The sequence below is a fragment of the Trematomus bernacchii genome, unplaced genomic scaffold (assembly GCF_902827165.1).
Source record: "Trematomus bernacchii unplaced genomic scaffold, fTreBer1.1, whole genome shotgun sequence".
NCBI lineage: Eukaryota > Metazoa > Chordata > Actinopteri > Perciformes > Nototheniidae > Trematomus > Trematomus bernacchii.
The window spans coordinates 29,691,312-29,713,113 of NW_022987739.1; the positions used below are offsets into that span (position 1 = coordinate 29,691,312).

The following is a 21,802-nucleotide window of genomic DNA, read 5'->3' on the forward strand; positions in this document are numbered from 1 at the left end:
ACTGGAGAACAGGGGGGCCGACCCCATGTCAAGAGGCGGGCCCCTGCCAGGCGAGTGGGTGCTTCACCCGGAGGTGGTGAAGCAAATCTGGGCCCAGTTATGGCCATGGCCAAGAAAGCTGCTCCACGCCTTTTCACCGGTACGCCTCATTCTCCCCCTCCTGGAGAGGGTGAGACGAGAGCGTCTGCCAGTCATCCTAGTGGCCCCAGATCGCCGCTTGGCGCCGTGGATCGCAGAGGTGACACAGATGATGGTGGGCCAGCCCTAGGCGATTCCTCAGTTCTGGGGGACGATGTCTCAGGAGGCAGGTGCAATAGGGGCGTTACCCACTCTGGGCCAACCTCTCCAGGCTTGGCTCCTGAGAGGGACAGGCTGAGACAGGGGGGACTGTCTGACAAGGTTATTCAGACTATCCAGGCAGCTAGAGCGGGATCCACCACAGCCTGTTACAGGCCAAAGTGGCTGGGATTCCAGCGATGGTGTGAGGAGCGGAGAATGGAGCCCCTATCTTGTACATTGGGCTCTATTCTGTCCTACTTACAGTTACTGGTGGACAGGGGGCTTGCTCATTCCACAATTAAAGTATATGCAGCAGCCATCTCGTCCTGCCATGAGGGATTTGGCGGCAGGTCAGCCTTCAGTCAGCCGCTTATGTCGCGGTTTTTGCAGGGGGTCAGGAGGCAGCGCCCAGAAGTGCACGCCTCCGCCCCGCAGTGGGACCTGCCGTTGGTGCTCGAGGCTCTGGTCACAGAACCATTTGAGCCGGTATCTGACCCCCCGGACATAGTGCACTTATGTGTTCCAATGCTCCTTAGGGACCCGGGAAACATGGTGCACAGTGAGCCCCATACAGGCAGGGAGAGCCCTCCTCACTGTTTTCCAGGCACACTATTCACGAGGTAAGCGTGTCTGAGTATGCCCTACCAGCCAGGTAAACTGAGGCCCCCACTTCTCCCCGGTCACAACCGGAGGAGAGGAGGCTCGATGTTGGCTCGATGTTGTTGGACGACAGGCCGTTTAGGCATCAGGGCTCCACCCACTGTACCCATAGAGTCCAGTAGAGGGCGGAGCCTGTGTGGGATATAACGTTGGGTTACGTATTGTAACCCTAGTTATATAAGCACAGGTGGAGCCCTCTACTCGGGGCCCTGTCTGTCCTATGCTGCTCGCTGTGTGTATGGTAAGATGCACATATTTACCATAAGCTGTGAATTCCCTGTGAAAGTTAGGAAGTCCTTGTCTCACCACACCGAGGCCTCTGACACCCTTTTATTAATCCTTTCAGTAAATGGTTTTACTATGTACAGGAAGTATAAGGATGCTTCTAACAAAGGGGGACAGCTAAGCACCACAGCAAGATGTTCAATACAATTGGTCAGATCTTCCTTTGAGTACCTTGGCATAAGCTTTTCCTGGGTGGTTGAGCAACATGATACCTTGATATAAAAGAGGAGTTAGCCCTTGACCATCACTCAAGATTGAAGAGACATGTCTGCCAGAAACCTGAACAATGTCTAACGCAGTGGTTCTCAACTGGTCAGGCCTCGGGACCCACTTTTTCCTTTGTCAATAAATCGCGACTCGAAATTTGAACCACTCAAATCTATTCATCAAAAAATTGTGCTGTAATATATACGCTTTTGAGCATATAATATTAAAGTGAAGTACAGTGCATATATCCCTTATATCCCTTCACAGAACTAAAGAATGCTTTTACATAAGGTTTAATGAGATGATGGAATCAAAGCTGAACTGTATAACATAAAAAGGCACACATGCTGAAAACCCAACCGCAGAAGGGGGGTCTGGGGGGATTGTCCCCCAGGAGATTTTTAGACATACTAACATATAAACCACGCATTCTGGTACACTCTGAGAAGAAAATAAATAAATCTATTACTACCCGACATATTAATAATATTTTATGCCATTGTTTCTTTTTCACTTTGTTCTGACAGCTGAGCTTGTCTGTGTGAATTACTTTAAATTGTGGGTAAGGGTAGATAGCTCAATCTTGATTCTGATTGGCCAGAAGACTCGAAAAAACATCAGCAAAGATGTTTTATTGAGAAGATGATCACTACGTGATCAGTTGTGGTTATTTAACATCTTGCCAAGTACAACTGTTGAAAAATTAGCCTGCTGGCTAATACTAGCTCATTTACAGCAATGTGGATTCATGTAGGGTTAGGGTTAGGGTTAGGGTTAGGGGTTAGGGTTAGTCTTTTAAATAAATGAACAAACAAACAAACGTGACAGAAGTTTTCAAAACCGTTTATGGTCTCCTGTACTTCCAGTCCAACGCCTAATGCATGCGTTAGAAAATCGGGCCTTCAAAATAAAAACATTTACATTTTCCAACTTTTTTTTTTCTTCACTTACACATCTGCGATCCACTTTTGGGTCGCGACCCACCAGTTGAGAACCACTGGTCTAGAGCCTTTAATATTGCTGGGCAAATCTCATCCATACCTGGCGTATGAGCTGGACTAGTCAGGGTATAAAGTGCCTTTAGCAGCTCTCTACCCAGAACTTTGGAAAAAAAAAGTTGGAAAATGTAAATGTTTTTATTTTGAAGGCCCGATTTTCTAACGCATGCATTAGGCGTTAACAGATTTGTTAAAGCTTCCCTATAATCTTCCAACTTTTCATTATCCATCGACAACATTTTGGATGTGTCTGGGAGCCCTTCAAAGTGCCTGACAGTATCAGGATATCAGCAGCTCTCCTCCTGAGCTGAACACTCTGAAACCCTGTGTCCCTTTCCTGAGTCATCTGGGGGCTGCCAGAACTTTCTTGAGGCAAACAAACAGTCAATCTCATTGGCCTTCCCAATCTCTTGCCTTTATGTCGTTTTTGTTTCAAAATAACCCTGGAACCACTAGGCCCAAAAGGCTAAATGACCTAATCCATTGTCTAGAAGCAAGTTGGCTTCATTGATCCTTTGACCATAACTCTGAGGAGCCACTCCCACAATGTAACTTATCAGCATGGCCCACTTGGTTTCAATACTTCACGAAAAATGTTAATCTTTTAAGATTCTTTACACTGTAAAACCACTCTTGATGAGAAGGAACAAGTGGCCACCATAATCAAATAAGATGATGTCAATGCCAGGAATTACGAAAAAAACAAGTTGCATGGAAGTGATGAAGACTGAGATGAAGATGACTGCAGAAAACAATGTAGAGCTTAGGGATTTCAGTCTTAGCTAGAGAGAAAGTAATAGTAGGGGCAAGACAGATGAGAAGAGATATATCAGCTGCATAACGGAGAGCTTTGCCAGAACACAGCAGCTTCTCAACACGTCTCTCTACAGATGGAGACTTCCCAAATGGATGAACTCTGCTTTCCACAACTCTTCAACAAATCCTGCAGGAAACCTACGCCAGCTCAGTCAGAAGTCCTGCTCGCTTACATCCTGCTGTCCTTCATCGCTCTGGTCACTGCAGCTCTCAACCTGCTGGTCATCATCTCTATCTCCCACTTCAGGCACAGACACACTTTCAGCTTAAGCTTGTATATGTTCATGATTGAAAAGTAACAGGATTTAGCCATGCATTCCTTTTAATTAATGTTTCAGATAATAGTTGTTCTGTTTTAAATTATAACATATTCAAACCTGACGTTGTGTGATAAAATAGTTCAAGCAAGCACTGCTCAACAAATGCATGTCCATGTCTTTTTTTGTGTTTTAGTGCTGTTTGTTGTTAGAAGCTATCATTGATAATTGTATTTATGGTGAAATTCTTCCTTTCCAGGCAGCTCCACACCCCCACTAACCTCCTCATCCTCTCCCTGGCTGTCTCAGACTTCCTTTTGGGCCTCATTGTGATGCCTGTTAAAATCATTTCAACAGAGGCTTGCTGGTACTTGGGTGACCTATTGTGTGCTCTGTATACTATAGTTCCTTTTATCATTACCTCTTCTACGGTTGGAAACATGGTGCTCATATCCATTGATCGTTATTTTGCTATTTGTGACCCTCTACATTACACCATCAGAGTAACTCTGAACAGAACACAAATCTGCATCTGTCTTTGTTGGATTTGCTCTGTTATCTATAATTGTCTCATTTTAAAGGACTTTCTGAGACAACCTGATTCACATAATTCTTGCCATGGAGAGTGTGTAATTGTCCTTATCAATATCACAGGAGCTGTTGACTTAGTTGTTACCTTTATTTCCCCCATTACTGTTATCATAGTTCTGTATATGAGAGTGTTTGTGGTGGCTGTGTCTCAGGCTCGAGCCATGCGATCTCATGTTGTCGCTGTCACTATGCAACTTTCAGTTGGTGCAACTGTTAAGAAATCTGAGGTGAAAGCAGCCAGGACTCTTGGTGTTGTTGTCCTTGTGTTTCTGATGTGTGTTTTTCCATGTTACACTCCATACCTTATAGGTGAGGATATTGAAATTAGTAGTTCAACCTCAACCATTCTACTCTGGTTGCTGCATTTTAACTCTTGTCTGAACCCATTGATTTATGCCTCGTTATACCCCTGGTTTAGAAAATCTATCAAGCTCATTGTTACCCTTAAAATACTTAAGTCTTGCTCGTGTGATTCTAAAATACTGTAATGACCGGCTGGGTTTGAGATATATTCTAAAAAACCTCTGTTCAGATGGACATATTTTTTGCTATTGTTGCTGAGTCAGAATGCAATGTGTAATGGCTGAAGAAAGATTAGACATTATTTAATGTAGTAAAATATATGTAACTAAAAGATATTAAATAATTGAATACAAAATAAAACTTGAAAATATTACATTGTGTGGAAGAAGTAGTATTTTTTTAACTGTGTTGACTTCAGTTTGACCAGTATTCTGGTAATGATATGTTCAATTGTTAATTTTGTAGACAATATGCATTACAGACTGATTGAGTATGTCGTTGGCAGAAGGTGAGTGTGCAACTTCAAAGAAAAAGACAGAGCTGTCGCGTGTGTGTTTGTGTGTGTGTGTGTGTGTGTGAGAGAGAGAGAGCGAGAGAGAGAAAAAGGAGAGAAGGTTTTACTGACACATAACAGACTGACGATACAATATAACAAGAACAAAAATAAATCTTGTTGAGTGCTAACACATGTTTATTTTACCATTGCCCGTGATCATTTACATGTACTGTCTGTTGCAATAATGAGGGATTCAAATGTAGAAAAACATTCATAATATTTAGGCTGACAATAAGAATTAAAGCTTCAATCAGCGATGATCGGGACCTCGCTAGGGCTGCTCGATTAAGGCAAAAATCATAATCACGATTATTTTGGTCAATATTGATATCACGATTATTAAATACGATTATTCATTGACTTTTAAAACATCAATTTATTGAACTTTAAAAAATAAAAATAATATTTTGAACATTATCTTTTTAACAGTTGATTACCCTGAACCTTAAGAATAATTCAACTGAAAAACCATTACAAATATAAATAAAATAAATTATACATTTATATCTACATTTAAATAAATAATATAAAATTAATAAATACCAATAAAGAAGATCAACAAATATTTTGGAGCGCACTTCCACAAACTACTGAACATAATAATTATAATAAATAAAAATGTATTAGATTATTGGCAAAGTATTCAGCTGAAGCCACATCTTTTTCCACTTCCCCAAGGCCTTTGTCATAAAGGGCAGGCCAGGGTTCGAGTTATGCGGGGTCATAAGGAGGGTCTGAGCTCCCATGAACTCATACATACAGGGAAATCATACATCTGTGGGGTCGCTAATACATTACCAACAACCATTAATTTAATCACAAATAATGCATGTGTCAATGTAATGAGTATTATTTACGTTAACGAGGTAAATAGGCTAAAATAAAAACATGTTTTCCAAAAGAACTACGCATCGTATTCTCTCTTGAATGACAATATGCCTGCACTTCACCTCCAAGGTGCGCAATCAATTATTGGCAATCTATGCCTGTGAGCGTGCTGCGCGAGCCGAGATGATGTGTTATGGGGTGTGCGTAGTTGAACCTTTCCATATTTAAGTTTGTAGCAAGTAGAGGGCTGCTTCTGCGTGTGTGTGTGTGTGTGTGTGTGTGTGTGTGTGTGTGTGTGTGTGTGTGTGAATGTAAAAGCTAAAGGAATGTAGAAAAAACATATTGTAAGATGCACATATTTACCATAATTTGTGAATTCCATGTGAAAAGTTAGGAATTCCTTGTCTCACCACACTGAGGCCTCTGACACCCTTTCATTAATCATTACATTACATTACATTACTTTTAGCTGACGCTTTTATCCAAAGCGACTTACAATAAGTGCATTCCACCAAGAAGATACAAACTTGAAGAAAACAGAATCATATAAGTACATCAGGTTTCAGAGAGCCAACACATTTCAAGTGCTACTCAACAGGCTTTAGATAAGCCAGTCCTTTATTAGTATATAAGTGCTTTGTTAGGAATTTTATTTCTCGAAGTGGAGTCGAAAGAGATGAGTTTTCAGTCTGCGCCGGAAGATGTGTAAGCTTTCTGCTGGCCTGATGTCAATGGGGAGCTCATTCCACCATTTTGGAGCCAGGATAGAAAACCGACGTGTTTTTGCTGATGGGAACTTGGGTCCCCCTCGCAGTGCGGGTGCAGCGAGCCGTTTGGCTGATGCAGAGCAGAGTGCACGTGCTGGGGTGTATGGTTTAACCATGTCCTGGATGTAGGAAGGGCCAGATCCATTCACAGCATGGTACGCTAGTACCAGTGTCTTGAAGTGGATTCTAGCAGTTACTGGAAGCCAGTGAAGTGAGCGGAGGAGCGGTGTGGTGTGGGAGAATGTAGGAAGGTTGAAGACCAGACGATCCGCTGCATTCTGGATGAGCTGCAGAGGTCGGATGGCACATGCAGTTAGACCAGCCAGGAGGGAGTTGCAGTAGTCAACGCGTAAGATGACCCGAGCCTGGACTAGTAGTTGCGTCGCTTTCTGGGTCAGGAGGGGACGTATCCTCCTGATGTTGTAAAGAGTGTATCTGCAGCAGCGGGTTGTAGCAGCGATGTTTGCAGTGAAGGACAGGTTGTTATTTAGGGTCACACCCAGATTCCTTGCAGTCTGAGTCGGGGAAACAACAGAGGGGCCGATGTTGATTGACCTCGAGGTGGTGGAGATGGAGGAGCAGGATGTCGGTGTGCCCTTCGTGTTCGCCATGCCAGCGGGCCGGGTGGCCCAGTTCGTCGAGGAGGAAGACGACGATGACACCTCGTTGTCTGATGCTTCCGTGGCCGGCCTCCAGGAGGGTCCACAGCACAGGTCTGTGCGGCAGGACTTCCCGGCGGTGATGACTATGGCGGCGGAGCGTGCAGGCTTGCCGCTCCCCCCACCACTGCCACCGAGGCCGGTGAGCCGCCTCCGTCAGGGCTTTTACGGCCCGGGTCCAGTGGCAACATGGGAATTCTAAGGGTGCAGGGCCTCTCGCACACGGAGTGTCCCGGTGTGCCCCCCCTTGATGAGAGCCTGGCGGCCCATCTGCTTCCGCAGGCAGCCGGGTGGGCAGAGGGGAGGAAGCCTCTGCCCCCGTTGCCGCGTGACCGTGAAATCCTGGAATATCTGGATAAGATGTTCAGGCTCTGGACGCAGATGGCAGCAGCGACCAATAATCTTGGCGTGTTGGGTGTCTCACTGATCACCCCTCAGCAGGACATCCCCGCCTCCCCGCCTCCGGACGGGAGCGATTATTTGGACTGCTGCGTGGGCCAGACGGTAGATGGGCCAGACGGTATGGCTACCGCAGCTGGACGTGTGATGTCCCTGGCCACAGTGGTGTCGCGTCACGTGTGGCTGGGTCTGACCGCACTGTCCAAGAAAGACCGGGATGATCTCCTTGGGGCCCCCCTATCCACGGAAGGGCTCTTCGGGTCGATCACCTCGGTCACCTAGCGCTTCAGTCGCTTGGAGGAAGAGAGGGTGCAGCTCAGCCGCATGCTGCCGCTGGCTCGTCCTCAGGCTCTTCCTCGGGGGGGAGAGCGCTCGGCGGTGGTAAGACGGAGAGAGAGGCGCCGGTATAGAGCCCCCGGGGCTCCCGTTGCTCCCTCTGCCTCCGCGGTTCGTCCCGGAGAACCGGCTCAATAACGGCACTCGCGGGGACGGGCTGACCGACCCCGACAGGCTCCCGTTCCGGCTCTGCCTCGGCAAAGGGCTTCAGGGTGGGGTGCACCGTCCTCCTGAAGCTGACTGATCCCAGTCTAAGTGTAATTTCTCTCCACAAATCCACACTTCCACATAATGTTAACCGTACAGATTCCCCACTCGCTGCCCCAGTTGTAACTCCAGTAAAGGAAGCAGCTAGTGGGCATGCGCATGTGAGAGTGATAAACCGCGCTATGTGGGTACAGGGACATTATGGCCGGCGTAGCAGGGTTAGGAGACACACAAGGCTGAGTGTAAAAACTCCGCTTGATGCATTTCACCGTTTGGGTGAATGCATCATGGCGGAGAGCGCGCTTCAAAGACCTCAGTAGAGAATCGGCCCTTTCTGTGTCGATCCTCCATGGGCAGAACTTCCCTTCACGGGGAGTTTTGCGGCGGAACGGGTCACCAGAGAGTACCACAGCTTTATAGCTGGGGCCCCGCAGCTGATTGGACATCCCCTAACACAACGTTATGGGGAATGGAAGCACAGCTGTGTATTAACGGAGTGGATGGACAGGCATAAAAGAGGCAAATCTATCATCCCGAGGGGAGATAGGTTCCCTCTCGGCAGAGATTCAGGCCCTGTTGCAAAAACAGGCAGTGTCTGTTGTGCGCTCTCAAGACAGAGATGAAGGGCACTATTCCCTGTACTTCCTGGTTCCCAAGAAGACAGGAGAATTCAGGCCCATTCTGGATCTTCGCAGCCTGAATCTCCACATTGCACGCAGAAAGTTCCATATGTTAACTGTAAAAATGTTGATGGGACTGGTGCAGCCAGGCGATTGGTTCACGACCATCAACCTGAAGGACGCTTACTTTCATGTCAGCATTGCTCCAAAGCACAGAAAGTATTTGCGTTTTGCCTTCCAGGATGTAGCCTACGAGTACAACAGACTACCGTTCGGCTACTCCCTATCCCCAAGCACGTTCAGCAAATGTGTGGCCACAGCGCTTCAGCCGATGCGCGACCGTGGCATGAGGGTTTTCTTTTATCTAGACCAGTGGTTCCCAAACTTTTTGTGCCCAAGGCACACCAAAGGACAAGTAAAAATCTCAAGGCACACCTATTGTGCGAAATAGCCCTTATAACACGTGTTATCACTCATATCATGTAAAATATCTGTAAATGTGCATAATTATTTACTAATGCCAAATAAAATGTGACAAAGACAACTATATTACTCATGAAATATTTATTAACGACATTTTTCAGAAATGTATTTGAAACTTTATCAAATTAGGCTTCATCAAAGCACAGGGATGAAACGTATACCAATATGATCTGTGGACTCTCAGGGCTCGACATTATAAATGGCCCGCTGGCCCGGAAGCATTATTTAGACACCGCGGCCAGCATAACGTACTTTCAACTCGCCCCACAGCTGTTTGCTGCGGAGCGCAGCGCGAGCAGTCTCCCGTGAGCGGGAGCGCACTCCTTCACTACAGACTAGGCTTGTTTGAGACGAGCTGCGGCTCGCCTCGAAAGTAGACGAGAATAGCCGATCGCAGCCGGGGGAGGTCTCAAAAAACTCGCCTGAAGTCGGACAGCTCGGAGTCGGCTTCTTCTTCTTCTTCTTCTTCTTCTTCTTCTCTCGGTTTTTTGGCGGATTTCAAACAACTTTAAGGTGCATACCGCCACCTCCGGAGTCGGCTTGACTCGGTTTGCATTTATAAATGCACAGGGCATCTATTGCACGTCTGTCCGTCCTGGGAGAGGGATCCCTCCTCTGTTGCTCTCCCTGAGGTTTCTCCCATTTCCCCTTTAAACTGTGGGTTTTTCTCTGGAAGTGTTTCCTTGTATGATGTGAAACGTAAGGACAGAGGGTGTCGTATTGTCATACTGATATTCTGTACAAACTGTGAAGTCCACTGAGACAAATGTAACATTTGTGATATTGGGCTATATAAATAAACATTGATTGATTGATTGATTTATAAAGAATGGACAAATGTGTTTAATCGTTAATGTCAGATATGTACTAAGTAAATACATTTGTTCCTGCTCAAGATTAGATTCAACTGTATTGTTATTGCACAGATTACAGGTACTGAGACAACAAAATGCAGTTTAGCTTCTAACCAGGAGTGCAGAAAGCAGTAAAGTGAAAAGTAATGTACACAATCTACAGAATAAAATATAGAATGAATTGAATGATGAATAAACAGTGAGGGGTATGAATACACTATATACACAGTAGCCTAGCCTAGTATTAACAGTGTGTTGTATGAATATGCTAAGATATATAAAGTATGACAACGGTAAGCAGTGCAAGTATAGTATACAAATATATAGATATTAATTTAATGATGATAAACATTGTGGAACAATGATGAAAAATGTGAATGGAAGTGGCGACGTAAAACTGACACAAAACAACAACACACTTTTGCCGAGCCAATGGAGAGTTTCATCACCAGCACGGGGTAAAACCCACCAATGAGCGCTCAGCTCGAGATACCAGCAAGTCGTTTCCCATCAAGCATTTCGCTTCCGCAGCCCGTGGAGAGAAACTGCGCCGCCTCGCCGCGCCTCGCTCTCAAGTCTGCGGGCGTCTTTGTCCCGCGAGATTTCAACGTCTCATGTAGGCGAGCCTCCAGAGCAAGTCGGACAAAATGACTAACCATCATGCAACGCACTAGCAAGACGTTGATCGCAATTGCGCAGGTCTGCGCAGGTCTCGCTTGTCTCAAACAAGCCTACTGTCTCTATCTCTCTCTCTATCTATAACTATCTATCAATATATCTATCCATCTATCCATCTATCTCTCTCTCAATCTATCTCTCAATCTATAAGGAACCGCAGTAGACAAAAGGCGTTGCTATAGCAACACGTCATGTTTATATGAAAAGGGGTGGGGTCAATATGACCCGCTGGGCGGAAATAGGTATAAATGGCAATTTTTTGGGCGATTTCTTCAATCTGACTTCATATTGACAATTTTTAACAACATAGGGTGCTACATAACACACTTTCAGGAAAAGTCACGGACTGGAAGACTTTAATATTTTATTGAAAAAAAGTTACACAGTTCTAGTGTTGTCCTTCAGCCTTCGATGTGTCACGGTCTTATAATTCCCACCTGCAACTGTGTTAACAGCGAAATATGGGGTTCTGTGAGGATTTTTTTTTAAATAATTGTTTTTAGGTATAGAGTTTGCCTCTGTATTATGAAATGAGTGCATACAAATTACTGATATAGTAAATTAAAAAATAATTATTTTTGTGTAGTTGTATATTGCAATAATAACGTATGGTTGTCACAATATCCCACGGCACACCCGGACTTGCCTCACGGCACACCAGTGTGCCGCGGCACACCGTTTGGGAACCACTGATCTAGACGACCTCATAGTCATGGCCAGGTCCAGGGAATGGGCAATGATTCACACAGCCCAATTGATCCTACACCTAACCAAGTTAGGTTTTGTGCGGTCAATTGGAAGAAGAGCTCCCCCATACCTCACCAGCAGGTGCAGTATCTGGGGATGTTGCTCGATGCAGGCAGCCTACGCGCCACCCTGTCAGAGAGCAGACAGGCATCCTTGCTTCGTGCAGTTTGCAGACTGCGACAGGGGGTAACGGTGACAACGCTGACAATTATGCAGACTCTGGGTCTCATGGCAGCTGCTCACTTTGTGGTACCGCTGGGCTTGCTGCATATGCGCCGCCTGCAGAGATGGTTTGCCGGCCTTTGTTTAGATCCCAAGAGGCACAAACAACGCCTGATGACCATCCATTACTGGGGGTCCCCAGAGCACCTACGGATGGGAACTCCACTGGGGCGGGTAACCTCCTACGTCACGGTGTTCACGGACGCACCCGTGACAGGTTGGGGGGGGGAACTGCCTAGGGAGAGCTATAGGGGGTCGCTGGTCTCTAACGGAGACACGGCACAGCAGCCTTCTAGAGCTGCGGGCAGTGGTGTTAGTCCTCCAGCATTTCAAACCCTTAATACAGGGCAAACATGTGCTGGTGAGGAGCGACAACAGCCCCACAGTGGCGTACATCAACAGGCAGGGCGGAGCCCGCTCCGCCGCCTTGTTGACCACAGCGGGGAACCTGTGGTTGTGGGCTTCAGAGATTGTGTTATCTCTGAGGGTCCTCCACATCCCGGGACTGGAGAACAGGGGGGCCGACCTCATGTCAAGAGGCGGGCCCCTGCCAGGCGAGTGGGTGCTTCACCCGGAGGTGGTGAAGCAAATCTGGGCCCAGTTCGGGAGAGCGGAGGTGGACTTGTTCGCCAGCCAGCGCAACAGCCACTGTACCCTGTGGTTTTCCATGGCTCTTGGGGGTGGACGTGTTTGCACACGAGCCATGGCCAAGAAAGCTGCTCTACGCCTTTCCACCGGTACGCCTCATTCTCCCCCTCCTGGAGAGGGTGAGACAAGAGCGTCTGTCAGTCATCCTAGTGGCCCCAGATTGCCGCTTGGCGCCGTGGTTCGCAGAGGTGACACAGATGATGGTGGGCCAGCCCTGGGCGATTCCTCAGTTCTGGGGGGGCGATGTCTCAGGAGGCAGGTGCAATAGGGACGTTACCCACTCTGGGCCAACCTCTCCAGGCTCCATCTCGTCCTGCCATGAGGGATTTGGCGGCAGGTCAGCCTTCAGTCAGCTGCTTATGTCGAGGTTTTTGCAGGGGGTCAGGAGGCAGCGCCCAGAAGTGCACGCCTCCACCCCGCAGTGGGACCTGCCGTTGGTGCTCGAGGCTCTGGTCACAGAACCATTTGAGCCTCTGGAGCTCTCCTCCCTGAAAGCGCTGTCATGGAAGACAGCGTTGCTACTTGCCTTAACTTCGGCCAACAGAGTGTCAGAGCTGACCGCTCTGTCGGTGCACCCAAGTTACTTATTGATCCGGGGTGACCGTAGCGGGGCGACAATCAGACCGAACCCCTCCATTGTTCCCAAGAGTCTAAGGAGCTCGTTCAGGTCAAGGGCTATTCAGTTAGGGGACTTTAATCTTCCACCCCATGGTGGGGCCAGGGAGGCTAAATTCCACCTCCTCTGCCCGGTGCGTGCGCTAGCATGTTATGTGGAGCGCACGGCTGCCACTAGGCGCACTGAACAACTGTTTGTGTGCTTTGGGGGCGGTGTGGCCGGTAAAGCTCTGTCCAAGAAACGCCTGGCAGGATGGCTCTGCGAGTGCATCTCACATGACTACGGACAGGCGGGGAGAGCCTTCCCCACGGGGGTCCGTGCACACTCTACACGGGGTATGGCTGAGTCAACAGCCTTATTTAACGGAGTGAGTGTGGAGGACATATGTACGGCGGCGTCTTGGTCCACGCCAGGCCCCTTTTATCTCTTGGACATGTCTGGCTCCTTCTCATCATCTGTGCTTTCTGAGGCAACACAGGACTGGTGAGGGGGGAGGGGCTGTGGGTCAGCAGGTATCTGACCCGCCGGACATAGTGCACTTATGTGTTCCAATGCTCCTTAGGGACCCGGGAAACATGGTGCACAGTGAGCCCCATACAGGGCTGGGGGACTGCCCATAGGCAGGCAGAGAGCCCTCCTCACTGTTTTCCAGGCACACTATTCACGAGGTAAGCGTGTCTGAGTGTGCCCTACCAGCCAGGTAAACTGCGGCCCCCAATTCTCCCCGGTCACAACCGGAGGAGAGGAGGTTGCGGTGCAGTGTCTGTTAACCAAAAGCCGGTCAGGGGCAGTGTGTTGACTCGATGTTGTTGGACGACAGGCCGTTTAGGCATCAGGGCTCCACCCACTGTACCCATAGAGTCCGGAGCCTGTGTGGGATATAACGGTGGGTTACGTATTGTAACCCTAGTTATATAAGCACAGGTGGAGCCCTCTACTCGGGGCCCTGTCTGTCCTATGCTGCTCATTGTGTGTGTGTGTCTGTGTGTCTGAGTGTGTGTGTGTGTGTGTGTGTGTGTGTGTGTGTGTGTGTGTGTGTGTGTGTGTGTGTGTGTGTGTGTGTGTGTGTGTGTGTGTGTGTGTGTGTGTGTGTGTGTGTGTGTGTGTGTGTGGTAAGATGCACATCTTTACCATAAGTTGTGAATTCCATGTGAAAAGCTAGGAAGTCCTTGTCTCACCACACTGAGGCCTCTGACACCCTTTTATTAATCCTTTCAGTAAATGGTTTTACTATGTACAGGAAGTATAAGGATGCTTCTAACAAAGGGGGACAGCTAAGCACCACAGCAAGATGTTCAATACAATTGGTCAGATCTTCCTTTGAGTACCTTGGCATAAGCTTTTCCTGGGTGGTTGAGCAACATGATACCTTGATATAAAGAGGAGTTAGCCCTTGACCATCACTCAAGATTGAAGAGACATGTCTGCCAGAAACCTGAACAATGTCTAAAGCAGTGGTTCTCAACTGGTCAGGCCTCTGGACCCACTTGTTCCTTTGTCAATAAATCGCGACCCGAAATTTGAACCACTCAAATCTATTCATCAAAAAATCGTGCTGTAATATATACGCTTTTCAGCATATAATATTAAAGTGAAGTACAGTGCATATATCCCTTATATCCCTTCACAGAACTAAAGAATGCTTTTACATAAGGTGTAATGAGATGATGGAATCAAAGCTGAACTGTATAACATAAAAAGGCACACATGCTGAAAACCCAACCGCAGAAGGGGGGTCTCGGGGGATTGTCCCCCAGGAGATTTTTTGACATACTAACATATAAACCACGCATTCTGGTACACTCTGAGAAGAAAATAAATAAATCTATTACTACCCGACATGTTAATAATATTTTATGCCATTGTTTCTTTTTCACTTTGTTCTGACAGCTGAGCTTGTCAGTGTGAATTACTTTAAATTGTGGGTATGGGTAGTGTTGGGGTAGAACACTTTTCTCCGCGCCGTTCGTTGGATGAGGCTGGATCTCTATTAAATTAGAAAGGAATTGAAAACACCGGAATCAAAGTTATAACAAATTATCTGAGTTTACTTCTAGTAGGAAACCAAACACATATACAAGTTATACAGAGTACTCGAGCACTCCGGGCTTCAGGTTCGTGATGCGGTTTTACAGGTAGACAGACCAGCTTTCAGAAAACGAGAAGTATGGACTCCAGGTTTATGATGCGGTTTACCGTCTTCTAGCACCAGCTTTCAACAAACCAGAAGCATTTTTACACACACAAACATCAGTATTTCTATCTATTTTTGGGGCGGAGATCAATCGACTCTTCCTTCCCATTTTCCTCCCAAGCGAATTAGAGAGCCCCTGGGGAGTAGCTGTGTAAGCTGATCACCTCCCCCAAGTGCCCTGACTGGCTGGATTCGCTTCTGGCCGAGGTCAATCAGAGTTCCGAACAGAGAGTGAGATCCCAAGCCACACCAGGTCAAAAGTCAATGTTTATCTTTACCTTATCTTACTCTACATTCCTTTCCCAGGGGATCTTTTCACCTAAACTATCCTCCTTCAGACATTTAAACTCTTCTCCACCTATTTAACGATGTCTTTAACGACTTAAAAACAGCATCTGGTCTTAGCGGTGATAAGGAGCGATGTAATGTTGTCTTTAATGACCTTAATGACGACATCTGCTTTTAGGGGTCAAACAGGCAAGGTTGCTGTGTTGGAACACAGAATCTCTGGATCAGTGAGTTTGAAAGTAAGAATAACATTCCTATTCTATATATAATTACCCAAAACCGTTGTGATTACATAAAACAGTTCAAACAATACATGTTTACTTCAATACAGTGTAGAATCATATCTTTTTCCTTCAATCCCTCTTTTGATCTCACCTCACGAGATCAACATATAGCATTTGAAACATTACCACTGTCAATTTTCTTCTTACCGTGTCTGTCCCAACATTTATATAAACCCATCAAAAGCTGGGATATAGAGCACTTTAAACCTTTAGGAACAGTCCACAACAACAACTTATTATGACAGTGGAGGGAGAATAAAATATGTCTAAAAAGCAAAGTCCTTGTCAGCTGAGTCATCTTTACTCTTCCCTCAATGGTGGAACTGATGAGTCTTAACACACAATGAGCAGATACAAGGCACACAACAACAACCACATGTCACTAAAATGGCAATAAAAGTAGCCACAGAAATCAGAAAAGACATTATCATACTTGTCCCTCTTTTGGTAACACATAGTTCTGTAGAATAAAAAAATGCAAATCCCTTAAATTATGGGATATAAAAATAAAGTTGAAAGTTCCTCCAAAAAATTGATTGTTCAGACAAAGTTCCACACCGGCTATATCAACCTGTTTCAGCGGGAAATGGAGTTCCCTGTGCCGTCTTGGTTTGCCATGTCTTCGTCCCCCCAGCCCGCTGACGGCGGCTTCTGGGGTGCCTGCTAGAGAGATGTGGCCTGATTGTTCTCCCCCGGCCCGCTGATGGCGGCCTCCGGGTCGATGCTGGAGAGATGTCCCGATCCTCCTCCTCCGGCCCGCTGATGGCGGCTTCCGGGTCGACCGCTGGAGAGATGTCCTGATCCTCCTCCTCCGGTCTGCTGATGGCGCCTCCTGGGTCGACTGCCTTGACGAGAGCCAGATCTGTTCTGATGTCGTCTAGGGTCCTCGCGATGAGGGCCAACTCTGTCCTGATGTCGTCTAGGGTCCTCGCAGGTGTTTTTCCCGACCGCACACTGGCTCCAGTCGTACCAGTTGTCTCCCTTTCCATCTAGGCGGACGGCATGGGAGGTCCCCTCCAACCAGACGTAATCTGCTGTGTTGGCCTTGTGTTTCTCGGGTCCCCCTTTTGACGTCAGCAGCCTGTGTGGAGAAGTCTCATACCAAGCCCTTTGCTGGAAATATGGTTTTGAAATCATCTTTTCTACTTCTTTAGTGTTTATTGGCGGCACCAACTAGACTGGAGTGTGGACAAGAGACTATGCAGAAAATAATAAACAAAAAATAAGAATAAAAAATAAAAAATAAAAAATAAAAAATAAAAAATAAAAAATAAAAAATACAAATAAAAAATAGAACAAAAATAAAAATAAAACAAAAAAAGAACAAACTAACAAAACAAAAAATAACCTAAGCTCGATTATTTTAAATGTATCAATTTGTCTTAAAAGCAACAAACAAAACAAAACAAAAAATACCAAAACTAGTATTTTAAATTGATAAATTTCTCCTAAAAACGTAATAATCTCACATACATATTGTCTGATGTATATCCTATCCTTTTCCCCCTTTTTCTGAAATAGAACGCCGTTAACGGTGTTCTTATTTTCAGAAACATCGAGCCTTATACATCAGTTATTTAATATCAGCTATATATTTATTATTACCATCACTTATATATCAGGCATTAAATGTCAGCCTTCTTCCATGATTGACCTCGTCTACATTATCTGACTTATATTGATACGTGTTCGTTTGTATTTATTTAATATACTGGGCAATTTATAGATAACTTTTTGAATCTCCCTCTTTTCTTAACAACTGGAGCTATGGCTATCTGAAATCTGACTTGGTTAAGAGATGATTTGTTTATTGGTGAGAGGCACACTCTTGCCCTCGTGATTGGGTGGGGGTCGGTAGTTAGGGAGAGTTCCTTACAATCTCCAGATCTTCCTCTCTGTGTTGAGGCCATAAAACCTTTTAATGGGCTCTGTGGTCTGTTCAGATCTAGATTTTCTTCCTCTCCAGAGGTCATGCCTGTCTTTGACCCTGTATGCTGCTTTGAGCCTGCAGCATCTCAGGAGCAGAGAAAGGGGGAGATCTCTTCCCAAAAGTGTAAGCTCCCACATGAGCAACATAGCAACACATTAAACTCTCCCTGACTTGTTTGTAAAGCGTTCTTTAAGGCCTGAATTGAGTCTTCTGTTGTGTAACGGAAAATTCCATTTCCAAAAAGGGGTCAGTTTAATAGTCCTTATCATATTATCGCACTGTGCTTGCATGTTAGGACCTAATTCTCTTTCTACATGTTTTAGCTCCATATTAGCAGGGTTCACTAACATGGTTGGTTGATCCAGTTTAAGATTTTCAATATCTGCCATTACTATTTCCAACATTCCTTTTCCCTGAATATCAGGTCTAACAATGTGTTTTCTTTTAGGAGTATTAGATGGGATACTCATAAGTGGCATTTGTGAGCTATCATCTATCATCTCCGTAGGGTGGAGGTAGGGTCTCAGACATTATACCACCTGCTTGTTGCTTTCTGTCTCTATGTCTTCTGCAATTCTTTACCCACAGTTCTTTTTACTGGATTTGTCTCTCAAGTATTACACAGATTTGACTTAAAAAAAAAATCACACAGAGCTTTTCATACCTTATCATATTACAGTCAGGCACATTTTTATTGTGCGATGTTTATTTCAACAGATAGCGTGACTTCCAGAAGCAAACTTCTACAATCCCCTCACGGTGATTGCGGCTTCAGGTCAAGAGTTAAAACTCAGTCAACAAAATCTCTTTATCGTCACGTTTAATGAGCCTGATTATCCCCACAACAGTTTTGTGATGAGATTCGGTCGTTCCAAATAATTAGTTGGAGGTCGCGTCTCTCTCCTCCTCTATCACCCACCATATAACAATTACAGAAATGTTATACATTTAAAGCACCACGAAAGGTAACCGCATTAATCAATCTTATCATGATCTGCGGGGAATTTAACCCATCTGTTTTTTACACCTCCGTAGTCTTTAATTAAAGCACTGTAAAGCAACCGTATTAATCAATGTTATTTTGACTTACGGGGAATTGAACCTATACTTCTTTTACAGCCTTACAGTCTTCGTATTTAGTGAGTGAAGGGCCGGGACTAACCTACCCGCCTCTCTCAAACACTATGTTTGCTCTAGGTCCAGGACTGAATACCCTTCTCTAAGCACTTCTCCAATATCCCCAACTTGTAATATGTATTGTATTTCCCACCGTGACTAAGAACACTGAGAACGCTGCTGACAACTCTAAATTTTTTAGTATAATCAATCACAGATTTTTGATAGTCAAAACAGGTGTCTGCTCACCTTTTGTATATTGCCATGGTCTTAGTTGTCACCAGTATCTCTGTGTCCTCCCCCTGGACTGGATTCTGTCCCCTGGCTATCGGTGTTCCTTTCTAGAGATAAGCACATCACGTCGGGGTCACCACTTGTTGGGGTAGAACACTTTTCTCCGCGCCGTTCGTTGGATGAGGCTGGATCTCTATTAAATTAGAAAGGAATTGAAAACACCGGAATCAAAGTTATAACAAATTATCTGAGTTTACTTCTAGTAGGAAACCAAACACATATACAAGTTATACAGAGTACTCGAGCACTCCGGGCTTCAGGTTCGTGATGCGGTTTTACAGGTAGACAGACCAGCTTTCAGAAAACGAGAAGTATGGACTCCAGGTTTATGATGCGGTTTACCGTCTTCTAGCACCAGCTTTCAACAAACCAGAAGCATTTTTACACACACAAACATCAGTATTTCTATCTATTTTTGGGGCGGAGATCAATCGACTCTTCCTTCCCATTTTCCTCCCAAGCGAATTAGAGAGCCCCTGGGGAGGAGCTGTGTAAGCTGATCACCTCCCCCAAGTGCCCTGACTGGCTGGATTCGCTTCTGGCCGAGGTCAATCAGAGTTCCGAACAGAGAGTGAGATCCCAAGCCACACCAGGTCAAAAGTCAATGTTTATCTTTACCTTATCTTATTCTACATTCCTTTCCCAGGGGATCTTTTCACCTAAACTATCCTCCTTCAGACATTTAAACTCTTCTCCACCTATTTAACGATGTCTTTAACGACTTAAAAACAGCATCTGGTCTTAGCGGTGATAAGGAGCGATGTAATGTTGTCTTTAACGACCTTAATGACGACATCTGCTTTTAGGGGTGAAACAGGCAAGGTTGCTGTGTTGGAACACAGAATCTCTGGATCAGTGAGTTTGAAAGTAAGAATAACATTCCTATTCTATATATAATTACCCAAAACCGTTGTGATTACATAAAACAGTTCAAACAATACATGTTTACTTCAATACAGTGTAGAATCATATCTTTTTCCTTCAGTAGATAGCTCAATCTTGATTCTGATTGGCCAGAAGACTCGAAAAAACATCAGCAAAGATGTTTTATTGAGAAGATGATTACTACGTGATCAGTTGTGGTTATTTAACATCTTGCCAAGGACAACTGTTCTCATTTACAGCAATGTGGATTCATGTAGGGTTAGGGTTAGGGGTTCGGGTTAGGGTTAGGGTTAGGGTTAGGGTTAGGGTTAGTCTTTTAAATAAATGAACAAACAAACAAACGTGACAGAAGTTTTCAAAATCGTTTATGGTCTCCAGTACTTCCAGTCCAACGCCTAAAGGCCCCTACACACCAGGCAGTCACCAGAGAACTCGCCGACATCCGACACCGACAGATCCATGAGTTCTCCTGCGTCTTGGCCGTGTGTACACCGCTTTACTTCAGCCGAGCACGTACGAACTGCGCATGCGTGAGTGGCAATAACTCTCCTTACCAGCAGGCGGCGGTAGTGTGTATTCGTCATTCAAAATAGGCAACAACCGGAAGACAGAGAAGAAGAACAGACTGATATAATCAAACAAATAGCATGTGCGTTCCATCGAAAACATGTTTTAGAATATAAAAATACATGAATGATGAAATGAGCACATAAAGTGCAGACATACTATAAAATCACAGTTAATAGACCTGCATCTGATGATCGCAGTGTTCTGGCGGGTGTGTAGTTTATTGAGTCAGCAATGTAATAATGGCCACTTCTTGCTAAATTTACGATGAGATGAAAAACCGGACTTGACCAAACAAATCACGGAGCTCTCAGCAGAGGACAGCCGGGGACGCTCCCGCCGATATCAGAGATGTCCCTGCTATGTGTGGGAGGTAAAGAGAGGACATTTAAGGGCTATGTTTGATGTCTTTAAGTATCACCTGCTGGTGTTTAGCTGCTGTCTTGTGCCTTTTTAAATCGTTTGTTTACGTCCCTCACTTCCGTTTCGCTTCTCATTTGCTAGCTGAACAGCTGATCAGAGTGGTTTCTTGGCCCGATAGCTTGTGTCCGACACCCGGCCGATTCAACATGTTGAATCGGCCGGGTGTCGATCGTGAAAGGCCAAATAAGGCGTGTCACGGCCGAGGGTTCGGGACACACCAAATTGATTTTGGGGCGACAAGGAACCCGTTTTCGCCCAACAACGCAAGACGGCCGATATCGGCCTGGTGTGTAGGGGCCTTAATGCATGCGTTAGAAAATCGGGCCTTCAAAATAAAAAAATAAAAAATGTCCAACTTTTTTTTTTCTTCACTTACACATCTGCGACCCTCTTTTGGGTTTCGACCCACCAGTTGAGAACCACTGGTCTAGAGCCTTTAATATTGCTGGGCAAGTCTCATCCATACCTGGCGCTGTGATATTGGGATATGGTTAAAGCTTCCCTATAATCTTCCAACTTTTCATTATCCATCGACAACATTTTGGATGTGTTTGGGAGCCCTTCAAAGTGCCTGACAGTATAACGGCCCGTCCACACAGCGGAGTGCGTTGAAGCTTGCTCCATTTTTTGGAATTTGAGGAAATGACCTGCGGTGTGTCTCTCCCAGCATACACACGGTTTGATTGGCTGCATAAACGGGATTTGATTGGCTGACGCTTCCACCGAAGCTTCAGAAGCTTCAAAAGTTGAACATTGCTCAACTTTTGCAGCCTGAAAAGCCAACAAAGCTCCGCTCTGCTTCCCA

The 21,802-nt window shown here is 45.6% G+C and overlaps 1 protein-coding gene across 1 annotated transcript; it reads left to right on the forward strand.

Moving 5' to 3' along the window:
• The first annotated feature begins 3,319 nt into the window (after positions 1–3,319).
• LOC117496085 (trace amine-associated receptor 3-like) lies at positions 3,320–4,581 on the forward strand. The gene is made up of 2 exons (XM_034147772.1): positions 3,320–3,492; positions 3,762–4,581. The coding sequence occupies exons 1-2, from the start codon at positions 3,320–3,322 to the stop codon at positions 4,579–4,581; spliced, it is 993 nt and encodes a 330-aa protein (XP_034003663.1).
• The last annotated feature ends 17,221 nt before the right edge of the window (positions 4,582–21,802 follow it).

Coding starts and splice junctions, on each gene's coding strand:
- LOC117496085 (XM_034147772.1), top strand. CDS start 3,320: ATGGAGACTTCCCAAATGGATGAACTCTGCTTTCCACAACTCTTCAAC. Junction 3,493..3,761: donor ATCTCTATCTCCCACTTCAG/GCACAGACACAC, acceptor CTTCCTTTCCAG/GCAGCTCCACACCCCCACTA.